The 13146-nt window shown below is 41.6% G+C and overlaps 1 protein-coding gene across 1 annotated transcript in view; it reads right to left on the reverse strand.

The window, feature by feature from the left end:
• Positions 1-13146, reverse strand: part of SDK1 (sidekick cell adhesion molecule 1) — a 628797-nt gene that overhangs the window by 174329 nt on the left and 441322 nt on the right. Inside the window, exons 10-14 of the mRNA XM_029911274.1 lie at positions 12342-12536; positions 11060-11176; positions 10597-10764; positions 7858-7960; positions 5640-5816 (exon numbers count right to left, since the gene is read on the reverse strand). Of these exons, the coding sequence (XP_029767134.1) occupies positions 5640-5816; positions 7858-7960; positions 10597-10764; positions 11060-11176; positions 12342-12536 (760 nt within the window). The remainder of the gene's footprint in view (positions 1-5639; positions 5817-7857; positions 7961-10596; positions 10765-11059; positions 11177-12341; positions 12537-13146) is intronic.

A 13146-nucleotide genomic window follows, 5' to 3' on the forward strand; every position in this document is an offset into this window, starting at 1 on the left:
TTCCCCGACAGGTGACTCCTAATGAAAATACGTAGGAATACTTTGAAGTCCATAGGATGATATCTGCTGTAAGTGGTTAGCTCCAGTCCCTTGCTTTCCAGTTTTGGGGAAGAACAATGGAAGTGGAAAACTCTGGAGAAAGGACTAAAGCTAGCAAGATGAACTGGCTGCCAAATATAAATTGTCTATTTTGTATTACAGGTATTTCTACCCCTCCTAAATTTTTAACAAGTAATTTCCTTTGTAGTGCGGGGGGAGGGAATGAAAAGATTTTGGTCTTTGGGGAGATTTTATTTTCCCAACAGTGTAGGGTATTACCATGATTCTCAGTCACATTCATTTATTCATTCAACAAAAAAATATTCCTCAAATGAATGGTGGGGGAGGAGGGTATGGTGCAGCAGGTCATGTCAGATATAGATATTGCTAACATAGAATACTTTAAATGTATCAAGAACCTTTAGGATACTTTTGAGTTGGAATCAGCAAACAATGTCTGGAGAAATACAGCCCGATCTCCCTGAGTTTATTCAGCTATGGGAAAATGGGAAGTTTCCTCTGTGTATATCTTCTTATTGGGCAGGACTATAAAGATAAGATGAATGAAGCTGGCATGCTCTATTACTCGCAATTACTTTCAGGATCAGACATTATGAGTTTGGATGCAACAGAAATAGAAGTTCAGCATGCAAATGAATGAATGGAGAATACACTACATAGCAATTCCTTTCTGTGCCCCAGTACCACCAGCACAGGACTGATGGGTGATCTGTGATCTCTGGTTGAACTTTAGCAAGTTCTTCACTGTTTTTCTAGGACCTCCCTTTTCACACCTTTTTACTTCTGAGATATATGCATCAGGGAAGACACTCTGTACTGTTTGCACCAATTAATGTTATCTATTATTTGCATCACAGTAGGGGACCAATTATGTTAGGCACCACATATACATATAGCTCCTGTCTAGAAGAGCTTATATTCTAAATAGACAAGACCGACAAAGGGTTGGAGAAGGAAGCTTTTTTATTCCTTGTAACGATTCAGGGAATCTGTCTATGTGCAGCTTATGAATTGTGGTTGATATTGGGGATTTTCTGTATATCTGTACCAGACTTCAAAATCCACTCTGAATGTGGAACTTGGTTGTCTTGTCTGCTATCTTTTGTCTCCATATTGAGCTAAAATCCAAAATTTGCAAAAGGAGAAATTCATGCACCTGGCACAAGGCTAATAACAGAAGGACATTTAACTTTGACAATCATCCATTCAAATGGCACACCGTTGGACAAAGAGTTGGCTGCTACTCAGGGCACACCAGTTTTCCGGTCTGAATTCCAGGGGAGAGGTTACTAAGCAACGGATCACCTGATGAGGTACTCTGATCACCTGATAAGGCCAAGCAGAGGGTCATCTGACAAAGGGGATGGGAGGTTATAAAAGGCAGGATCTCTCACTAGCCATTTTGGAAGTGAGGAGAAGGAAACATTCTGACAGGAGAGAGAGACACACTTCATGATTAGGAGGAGAAGATGTGCAGAAAGTGGGGGTGGATCTTAGATGATTTTGCTCTATGCTCAGAGAATGCTAAATAGTAGTCAGAGCTGAAGCAGGGAAGCATGTGTTTATTGTTTTGTCTAGAACTATATATTTCTTGTGCTAGATAAAGCAAAGAGTAATTGTGTTTAGAAATCTTTGCAAAGTCTGTATGTTATGTGCTGAACCCATCATGTGTCCTTGAAGAGGTGAACTGTAACTCCAGAGTGCCCACAAGGGTGGAATTCTGGGAGAGGGTGTGCTTATACTATTAGGGGATATGGGAGGTTAGACTTGGTCCTGGTGCATAGAGCAGCTGGGCCTCAAGGTCCCATTTCTGTAAGGGGTAACGGACAGAGCTCCTGTGCCTAGGCAATGTGCCAAGGACACCAAAGAAAGAAAAAGGGCTGCAGCCTACTCAGATCAAGGGAATCCTAAAGCACAGGGAGTCCATTGAGGTGGAGGCCAAACACAGCAGCCTGGTGAGAGTTCAGCAGAGGGAGGTCTACTAGGGTTATGTAACATTCCCCTTTTACAGATGGGAAAACTGAGTCAAACAAACACTAAATGGCCCAGGGTCACACAAAGTCTTTGGCAAATATGGGCTTTAAACTGATTGACTTTCAATGGGCATTCAGTGCTTTTGTGTTCTTTACACCTTAGTGGAGGGCCCCATGGGTCTAGAACCCAGGCTTGTAGAACTACCAGGCAGCTGGCAACTCCAGGCTGCCACCCACAGCAGCTGTAACACCTTGTGCTCCACTTTCCATGACCCCCCACTTGACACAGATGATGGCACGTTCCACCTTAATGGCTTGACCTACAGCAGCCCCATGGCTCCTGATTGTCTCCCTGCACTATATACAATGTTCCAGGAAGCGTCAGGCACAGATCTTCTGTAGCCGTGATGACCGTTCCTGCTCCTTGGTCTTGGATTCCTGGCTTGACTTCAGCTTGATTTGGACTGTCTCGGATCCCGAAACCTGACTTGGACTCTTGATATCGACCCCAGTCTGGCCCTGACTATGAATTCCTCAGCTACTCCTAAGGCTCAGGTTTGCCCCTGTTCTGTCCCTGGGCCCTGAGAGCCTGTGTTGGCATCCTGACACTTAAAAAAATAACCCTCTAATTGCCAGGGGCGGCTCTATGTATTTTGCCGCCCCAAGCACAGCAGTCAGGCTGCCTTCGGCGGCATGCCTGCGGGAGGTCCGCTGGTAATGCGGCTTTGGCGGCATGCCTGTGGGAGGTCCGCCGGTAACGTGCCTTCGGGGTACCCGCCGCCGAATTGCCACCGAAGCCGCGGGACTGGCAGACCTCCCGCAGGCATGCCGCCAAAGGCAGCCTGACTGCTGCCCTCACGGCGACTGGCAGGTCGCCCTCCGTGGCTTGCTGCCCCAGGCACGCGCTTGGTGCGCTAGTGCCTGGAGCCGCCCCTGCTAATTGCCCAGAGGTAGAGGAAAGATACAGGTATCCAGGGTGGAGGAAGGAGGCAACTCCTCTGGCAGATTGCAAAGTTAACTAAGATATAATACTCAAGTCTGTCACTGATTGAGAACCTCTTTTTGAGCAATTGGTCAAAGCCGTTGATGTGAATGCTCACAGATGAGAATGTACATCCAATGTTTAATATTTTCCACAAAAGAGTTATTTGTGAGAATAGGGAATTGCATAGATTTGTCATGCATACAGCAGCTGGTTTTTAATTTAAATTTTACTTCAAGAATTTCCTTCCCAAGTATTTTCTTCTCAGTTTCACTTCTATTGTATTATATAAGTCTCTATTTTTTGTGGATTTGTGCTACTGAGCCAAATAATGTTAATGCAAGTTGTCAAAAAACAGCATTCCTTTGTGTTCTTGCAGTACTTTATCTCAGTGAGATCAAAATATTACAATTCAAAAGTATAACTGAGTAACTTGCCAGTTACTGGAGTTCTCTAAACAGACTGGGTCCGATCCATTCCCTGGATTCTTGTGGCAGAAGCCAAGGTATAGGCTATCAGTAGCAGAATATCCTCAAGGAGTGAGGACAGAGTGCCAACGGGCTCCACTCTGCAGGGGGACCCAAAACTAGCCAGCAGAGTAGAAAGTGGGCAGGGCTGCAGGGAGGGACAGGCCCAGGACACTTGAGAGATGTGCCCCTTTCAGGTAACTTCCACTGGCAGGAGTTCTATAGGGTGTAACACTGTTCCCTATTGATAAACCCCCCAGAGGTGAGCAGTGACATTAACACCACCTACCGTCCTCTGGGGATGAATGCATCTGATGGTGCAGCTGCTCCAGAACACAACATAAAAAGCTGCCTTTTGCTGAGCAGACTTGAGAACTATTCAGATTACTTAAGACACAGGAGTGTGACACACGTCAACACAGCTTTGTAGCTCGGCTTCAAAGTCTTGGTTATAAAGATGTGGCAGCTTTCCTCCCTCACGCCTGTCCACCTTTCAAAAAAATACCGTACACATTGCCAAAGCCCACAAAGGCTCCAGAGAAGTCTGGATAAATGGAAAGTGAAGATGGTTGAGTGGAGGGAATATTTCAAATGGTCCTCAAAAATTCCCACTCTTGGAGACTACCCAGCAGTAGAAATGCACTCCAGGAGGAGAGCGGAAGAATGCTTATTTAACAAGAGAAAGTTGACAGCTCTCTCAAAATGGGCATCTGATCTAGCCTTGGCACTGTGCGTAATGCTATATAAAACTGAGCTCCGTGTAGCAAATCTCAGAGGGGAACACATTACACTGCCAGGCGGTAAAAGGAACCATAAGAATCTTCTCTAAGAGACGATCAGGAGTGACCAGCAGAAACAGATGCTATTTTAGTTACACTAAAGTGCAGTTTAACTCAGAAAAATGACTATATAAAAACATTACCTTCGTACTCAACAGATATGCTCCATACATACATCAGTGTCGTAGCTTATGACTTGCATGATACCAATACAATTCTATTGCATTTTACTCCTGTTAGACAGAGTCAACACAGCTAAGGGTGAATGAAGGACGTTCTATTCTGGCTCACACATCGTCATCAGAATTGTTAATTAAATACCAATGTCAGGACCAAATTCTGTCCTAAATTAAGATAATGGGCTAAATTCTGCTCTCTGCACTACACTGACTTCAGTGAAGTTACTCTGGATTTAGATCAGTGTAAGTGAAAGCAAAATTTGGTCCACTGGTAAAACTGAAGGCAGAATTTGGCCTGCAGAATATTTATCTATTATTGCTGATGATGCACAAGCCAGAAAATAGTTTGATTTTCAGACCATAGCCTGAATGTGCTGGGCTGGCAGACAGAAAAAGACATCTTACTTGTAAACTGATCATATTTGATCTAAAGGGATAGAGACAGAAGATACAGAATCCCACAATGCCTTTTTTAAAAAAAAAAACAGTCCTTTTGCAGAATACTGCACTTAAAGGTCTTTAAAAACTATCATTAAGAGCAGAGAAATGCATATGGTTGAGGAAACTTTACTTGAAAATTTAGAAATGAAAAGCAAGCAGGAGAATAAAAAATGCTTCAGAGACCAACAGTTCTGAGATCTGCTGAGTTGTGAGGAAAGCAAAAAAAACCAGGGAGATGCATTTTTATAACCTCGAGTCCCTGGAACCGAACTATTATTATTGCTATTTCTCAAAACATCTACAACATGCACACATGTCTATACATGGAGGCTCACAGTCTCCCAGGAGGGCTAACTGGCTTCTGCCATTTGGAAGTCTATTCACTGTGGCATGCAAACACAAAAGGGGGTAGGGATAGCTCAGTGGTTTGCACATTGGCCTGCTAAAGCCAGAGTTGTGAGTTCAATCCTTGAGAGGGCCACTTAGAGATCTGGGACAAAATCAGTACTTGGTCCTGCTAGTGAAGGCAGTAGACTAGACTCAATGACCTTTCAGGGTCCCTTCCAGTTCTATGAGATAGGTATATCTCCATATATTTATTTAAAACCGAGGATCTCTTAAGACAGTGTCATTAGCAAGAAGAACTGGCTTAACTTTTTTCTTTAAAAAGTAATAGAAAGAAACAGTACAAAAATGCTCAAGAGAATTAAAAACCAAATATAATGTGCCATCAAAAGCCAGACAGCTGGAATACTTACATCACTTCTAATCGAGCCTTTCTCGAATCATTTCCTCCGAAAGAAATAACCTCACAGGTGTAGTCTCCGATGTCACCTGACCAGGTCTGGCTAATAAGGAGGGTACCACCTTTCTCTACTGTAACTCTGGAACTGCTAGATGGGTTTATTACAATGCTGTCCTTCTTCCAAACATACCTGGATGTCACAATGTTTCAAAATGTTAACAAGTACAACTAAGAAAGCTCAGAAAGATTTGTACAACAAGGTGATATCAGCTGTTAAAATTCTACAGTCAAAATGGCACTAAACTGATAAACCACTACAAATATTTTCAGGACATTTAAACTTTTCTGACCTCGATCTTAGGGCATGTCTTCACTACCCGCCGATCCGGCGGGTAGCAATCGGTCTATCGAGGATCGACTTACCGCGTCTAGTGAAGACGCGGTAAAATCGATCCCTGATCGCTCTGCCGTCGACTCCGGAAATCCACCTCGGCAAGAGGCGGCAGCGGAGTCGGCGGCAGCGCGGCAGCGGTCGACTTTCCCGCGTCCTCACCGCCAGGTAAGCCGACCTAAAATACGCAACTTCAGCTACGGTATTCACGTAGCTGAAGTTGCGTATCTTAGGTCGGACCCCCACTGTAGTGTAGACCCAGCCTTAGACTAGTGACCAGAAAGAAAATTTGATACACACAAACAATGTATAGATGATGGAATATATCTATATTCCCTATAGAAATATGGAATGAGTACATTACTCATGAGTGGCAAAATTATGAGTGAATTTTGTAGGCCATCTTTAACTGGTGCTGGTAAAGCCTTTATGAAGTACTGTACTGCAAGTAACTTAATACACATTCTTAGGTAAAAGCAGTGTGATTGAATCTTCATCTGGCTCATCTCATTATCTCTGTGATATCAAACACTAGCCCATTCCATACAAAAATACTCAGTAACAAAAATATTTGCAAAAAGTGAACACAAAAGCGGTGCAAGGAAGTTATGGCCCAAGTGAACTCATTTTTTCAATTTAAGCAAATACTTTAAAAATGTTCCACAAGTATTTACCCAACTCTGAGTTTTATACTACATGTGTTTATGGGCCAGATCCTTGGGTGTGGCCAAAATGCACAAAGTGACAGTCAGGAGGTGGTATATGTGCAAAGGTTAATTAAAGCTCTCCTTTGCACTCTCCTGATGCAGCTGATATTTGGTGCAGACCATTCACCCTATTGTTCTAACCAAAAGGGGCCAAAAATGCAGCCCAGTATCAGTGTAAAATAGAACCACCTTGACTTCCCCTTTTCTCCAGCCACACCCCCATACTCTTATGACAGCAGAAGGGAAGGAATGTGGCTTAAGAGCCCCTCTGTTTGGTGTATGGATTTCAGGATCTCACTTACACGGACTGATCCTCCCTGAGCTAGTTACGCCAGGTATATTGCCAGATTACACCAGTAACACAATGCAAAGTGGCTGCCATGCCAGAGGATCTAGCCTTGTGTGTGTAGATTTAGATATATGTATACAGCTACACAACATGTGTATACACAGCCCATAGCCCTACAATCCAGTATGGTCTAAAAATGTTTACATAATTGTATAGGTTCTCTGCACTGTCATTTTCTAACGTTTTGAAAACAATCCTCAAAGCCACAAATAACTTTTTTCATTCATGTGTGGTGCCTTTAAATTGTGCATATTTTAATGCCGTCATTTTGTTAAAAGTGGTGAGCTACCTCTGAATTCTGTGTGCAGATCTACTAGTTTAGAGGCAAGTTCTGCTCTCCATTACACAGGGTTCAATTAAATGAGAATTTATCCCTTAGTTATTAAAGTGTTTCAGAGAGTGGGGACAGCCCCCCTCCTAGAGTTTCAGCACTCCCAGCGTAAACACTTCTGAAGTCCTATTTGATCCCTTTGGGCTTTACTCTCATTAAGTAGCAGCTTCTGACAAGTTGGTTTTATTGATAGTGTATTAACCTTGACAGTAAAATCATGGAAGGCTGTATTGAAGTCATGAAGTGGAACATAGCTCATTGTAAATAATACATAAGACTGAAGTAGAAAATGGAATTTATGTGATTAATGATGCAATCTACAATCTTATGATGAGGTAATCAAGGGTTTGATGCTGAAATCTGGGATCCTGAAACTTCTCACCTAATGACACTCTGATAGTTTGTAAAATTAAGTTCAGATAAGCCACACAAACAATAATGGACACCACCAACCTGATTGAAATTCTAGGGTCATGAGTTGCTTCACATTGTAGAGTGGCTGTGGTTCCCTTAATAACAGTGCTGTCTTCAGGAGGGTGAACAATAAAAGTGCGATCTGAAAAGAACAGAAGCCAGTGTTCAGGTAAAATTGCAGACTTTTATCTGGTCTTTCTCAAAGGGCAATGAACGAGTTATTCATCACTCTGAGCAAGAAGCTCTCTTTCACTCTGGCAATGGGAGTGTGAGCGTGAAGCTCCCTGAATGGCATATGGAAGGTTGCCCAGTAGTTAAATCTAACAGGCAGGACACTCTTACCACTACTTTATGTGGATCCCACCGCACCCCCCAGTCTAATTTAACTATGTAAAGGTGAGGTCCTAAGTATGTGATGAAGAGACTTTAGAGAAGCAGCAGAGGACACCAGCATGAGCAGCTTTTAGTTAGCTAATCTGCGGGCAGTGCTTTGAATATGAAAAGCGCTAGAGGAGTACTAAATGTTATTTGTTGTCTTTGCTGCAACCAGTTACTGGCAACCCCAAAGTCATAAAGTGCCAAGAACATCTACGGTGCCTATAAGTCAACAATAATATATTATTATTCAGGAGCCCAAGCACGCTATTTGGAGTCAAAAACTGTGCAAGGGAAGAAGCTACTCTGAAAATTATTCAGAAACAGGAAAATGTAAATGGCACCTTATCCCGTCAAACCTATGCAATGAGGGTGGAAGAGGAGCAGTTTCAAGGAGCGTGAATGTTCCTCATAAGAAAGAGGTGTTTTCCCAAATGTTGCAAAACTATCTTCATTCAAACACCTCTGGAGACACAGAACACAATAATTGCTTGTAACTATAGCAACTAGATCAAATGTGAAAGATCTCTATTATGCTCAGCAAAGAGGTGGTGGCAGCTCATATCATCAGCTAAAACAGGCAGACAGACAGTAAAGTGTGGAAGATGGATGGATAAAAGGAATGCAGTCCCAAATTCCCAGAGAGATGATAACCCATAACAAATGAGAAATCCCAGGTGTACAAGAGATGACCAACTGAATCAGATCTGTACAAGTAGAGATATCATACTATTAGAGACAATGTGGGTGAGGTAATATCTTATACTGGACCAACTTGCGTTGGTCAGGGAGACAAGCTTTTCAGCTTACACAAAAAAGAAAAGCTCTATGTATGCTCTATTGTCTCTCTCACCAACATACCTCATCCACCTTGTCTCTCTAATAGTCTAGCACCAAACACAGCTACAACAACATTACAATCATTATGCACTATGTCTAATATTACTAATACAATGTACTATGTCAGTATTATTTCTACTGTACCTGTGTAAGCTGGTTAGTTCTGTAATGGAGTTCTCATTGCTGTACATGTAGTGTGTGGTTATATTCAATCATAAACGTTTAGCAAGAGAGAAAAAATGAACAGGGACCCTATCTATTACAGGTGTTTGATCCATTGAGAAATGAATTATAATGGAGACCCCCTGCTGTGCTCCATTAAATATATCTGAATATAAAGCAGTACACATTCTAATACTTAAACCATATGCATAGTCAGTAATATCAACATGGCATCCATATATGACAAGTGTGTCTTACATTACATTTATTGCCAGTATATTCCACAGATACCCTCAAGATCATAAGGTGGAATGTTTACATTCTTTTGGGGATGAACAGATGTAAAATGTGCACCATCCACCCCAAGGATAATCAGTCCCTAAGCTGCACTTCAAAGAGAGGGAAGGAGAGGAGAGCAATATTGTTTTTATAAAAAGGATTTTTATTCTCAACTCAGGATTTTTTTTTCCTGCTGTTAACGGCAACATATTAAACCTTCCCTTTTTTAACTTGTAGCTTGGATTTCCCACACTGGGAATGTATCTCATCTCCCATACACCAGGAGTAACTCAAATGAAGTCAATGGGTCAGACTCTGTAGACCAGCTAAGAGGATACTCAGTACAAATCCAGGTAGTGGTGGAGGGCAAGCCAAACCTGAGTCTGATTGGTACCAGGCTGATCCCTAAATCAGTTTAGAGCAGCTGAAGCCTGTATTTTGCATTGGCTGTCAACAACTGTCAGAGGTAACTACGTAAGCAAGGGATCACTTATGACCTTATGGCCACACACCCCGTGGCAGCAGTCAGGGAGCTGGTGGCACAGAAGCTATGAGGGCTGTTCTATACAGGGCCAGCTCTAGGCACCAGTGTTCCAAGCATGTGCTTGGGGCGGCACTTCTTAAGGGGCGGCATTCCGGCCCTTTGGGGCGGCTCTTTTCAAGGGGCGGCACTCTGTTTTTTGGGTTTTTTTTGCTTGGAAAAACCTGGAACCTGCCCTGGTTCTATACCATTGGAAGGTTCCTTTAGGTAGGGGGAATCCTTAAGTGGCCAGCTCTGCCAGCTTTAGGGCTGCTTTTCCCTGCCAGAGAATCAGCGCCAATGAAATTACACCAGTGTAAAACCTGTGTAAGTGAGATCATACTCACTCTAATTTTTTATTAAATTAGTTTCTTTCGCAAAAACATCCTGAATAGCTATCCAAATATACAAAATTTATATTCATCCATTCACAAAAACGGATAATTTGATAGATTTATTTAAAAAGACACATTATTTCTATTAATTTGTACAAGTTTTTCTATTAAATGGAGCTGTATAATAGTTTGACAATTTCCTGAGAGCACACCAAAAACTGATTAATTCTTGATAATGTTAGATTTAAAACAAAGCATTATCCTTACTCCAGACAGTCAGGATAGCGAAAGCGTTCAGGGCTCCTTCAGAGTTGACTGCATAGCAGGTATAATTGCCAGCATCCTGGAGGAAGACGGGAGTAATCTGGAGCCCACCAGATTCAAGAAGAATGAACCTGGGAATCTGAACAGAGCCACTGGCTAAGATCTGGTTCCCTGAAACATAGGAGGAGGAAACGGCATGACTCTTGTTATTTGCAATGCATGAATTAAGCGATGAAATTCCAAAAGATTAAGTAACAAAACCACACAAGGTGCTCACACACTCATTCACTCACTCGCGTGCACGAACACACACACACACACACACACACACACACAGCCATTCTCTTCTTGCACAGAACAAACTAGAGAAAATAGAGAAGTACATGCTGAATGGACTCTCCCAAAGTATTCAAGGGGAGAACAGAGCAGGAATTCACTATGGTTTCACAACAGAATAAGTGTTTACCTCTTTTCCATGTGATGGCAGGTTTTGGAGCCCCAGTAACCTCACAGCTTAATACTGCAGTCATCCCTTCTGTAACAGTAATGTCCATTGGAGGTCGGGTAAATGTTGGTGTAATATCTGGAATCAAAAAAGTAAAAAAATTCATGGGATCACCTATCAAAACAATCCCTTAAATACCATCCTGGAGTGGTTTACTTCCACTTTTATAGAGCGGATCGTGGAGAAGGACACGACACTAATAAATAAAAACCTTTCAGCAGTGACTGTAACCTTTCATTATTCATCTCCTAGGAATGATCTAACACACTTTATTACCTAAACGGAAAATAAAATCTATCAGTGCTTGTACAAGTACAAGCAAGAGATCTTAATGATAAAAGTGGAAAGGTGTAAAATTAGTGTTTTGGGGAATACAGAAATCTAGATAAACAAAATTATTTGCTTTCATCTTCATAATACAGAGTTCTTTAAGATGAAAAGCAACTTGAGAATGACATTAACTTTGAAAGTTAAATGTCAGCCAAAAATAGTTAGAATCTGATTCTCATTCAATACATTGTCTAAGTTTTTTCTTTCTTATTTTCCCCCAGTTGCACTTTATTACTTTTTTTTACTGCCGCTTCCCACATAGATATCGAACTGTTGCAGATCTGTTTTCTAAAGCCCAAAGAATTCTGGTCAGTACTTGTATATTGTCCTTGAGCTTAAAAAAAATCATTACATTGGCAACCATGGAATTTTTCCAACAAATAAGACGGCAGAGTGATTCAGTAACTACAACATTTAACTTGGTTTTTACTGTTGAAAAATATGTTTAACTTGGAACTTCTGACTTTATTCCCCCCAAGCAAAATCTACCTAAAGTGTCATCCTACACAATCATAAAACAGTAGCATGAATTATATAAAGCATTAGAAAAGGAAAACTCAACTATAGAACTAAAAGGAAGAGAGAGAGCCCAATTTTTCCCCCAAAATTTTCTTTTTTTTTTTAAATGTAGCAATAAGGGCCTGATCCAAAGGCCGTTGACATTAATGACAGTCTTTCCACAGACTTCAACGTGCTTTGGATCAAGCCTCAAGTGAATGCATTAGCTCTAGAACACTTACAAGGTTATGGAAGTGCAGGTGTTGCCTCTATAGATTTAATTCAATCAATCTGAATCAATCCACTGCACCCACAAAGCTGTCCAGAAGACTATACAAATGATTGTGGCCCTTCAATCAATTATCTGAAATGGGAACATTGCTCTCATTAATCATTACCATAGTTCCGTACTCACTGGTTACATCCAGGTAGGTGTGGGTCTGTATTTCTCCAGCTTTATTACTGGCAAAACACTGAAAGATTCCGGAGTCATCAGGATGGAGTCCCTGGATCTGCAGCCCCCCATTCGTTAGCACTTTGTAACGAGGATTCTGAAGCTCGTTGATAGGAACAGAGTCCTTATACCAGGCTAGAGTGGGAACGGGAACTCCTACATATCAAACAAAACCAACTCACTATTATTCTTTGCAGACCACCGAATACTCTGTACAATCAAAGTACACAGCAATGTTATAGTCAAATATCTGAGCACAAATTTGAGCCCTACATAGCCTAACTTGCCCCACCCAAAATATGTATAAATATATAGATATTTGTACAAAAGCACTGTTTGATCAATGGTGAATACAGATCATGTTATCAACGACAATAAGATACTGTAGAAAGCGTGATGACAAAAACAGCAAATAATGATAGTGTGTGGAGATAACCCTATCATGTTTTCTTCCTCATAATCATACTTCATACCACACTTTGGGGAAAATGTTTTAAAACAAAATTTTAGATTAAAACCAAAATTGTGACATAGAAATTCCTATAGTGTAGTTTCATCTTATACGGTCAAGTTGTCAAAATTAAAAGAAAATGGCAAATTACACATTAGCAATGAAATGCTGAAGTGACTGTAATAGGTATTTTAATTCTTAATTTAACAATCCTTTTCATGCAGGGCCGGCTCCAGGCACCAGCTTAAGAAGCAGGTGCTTGGGGCGGCCAAGGGAGAGGGGCGGCATGTGCGGCAATTTGGGGGCGGCAGGTCC

This window comes from Terrapene carolina, unplaced genomic scaffold, assembly GCF_002925995.2.
Source record: "Terrapene carolina triunguis isolate 2854851 unplaced genomic scaffold, T_m_triunguis-2.0 Scaffold93, whole genome shotgun sequence".
In the NCBI taxonomy this organism is placed as follows: Eukaryota; Metazoa; Chordata; order Testudines; family Emydidae; genus Terrapene; species Terrapene triunguis.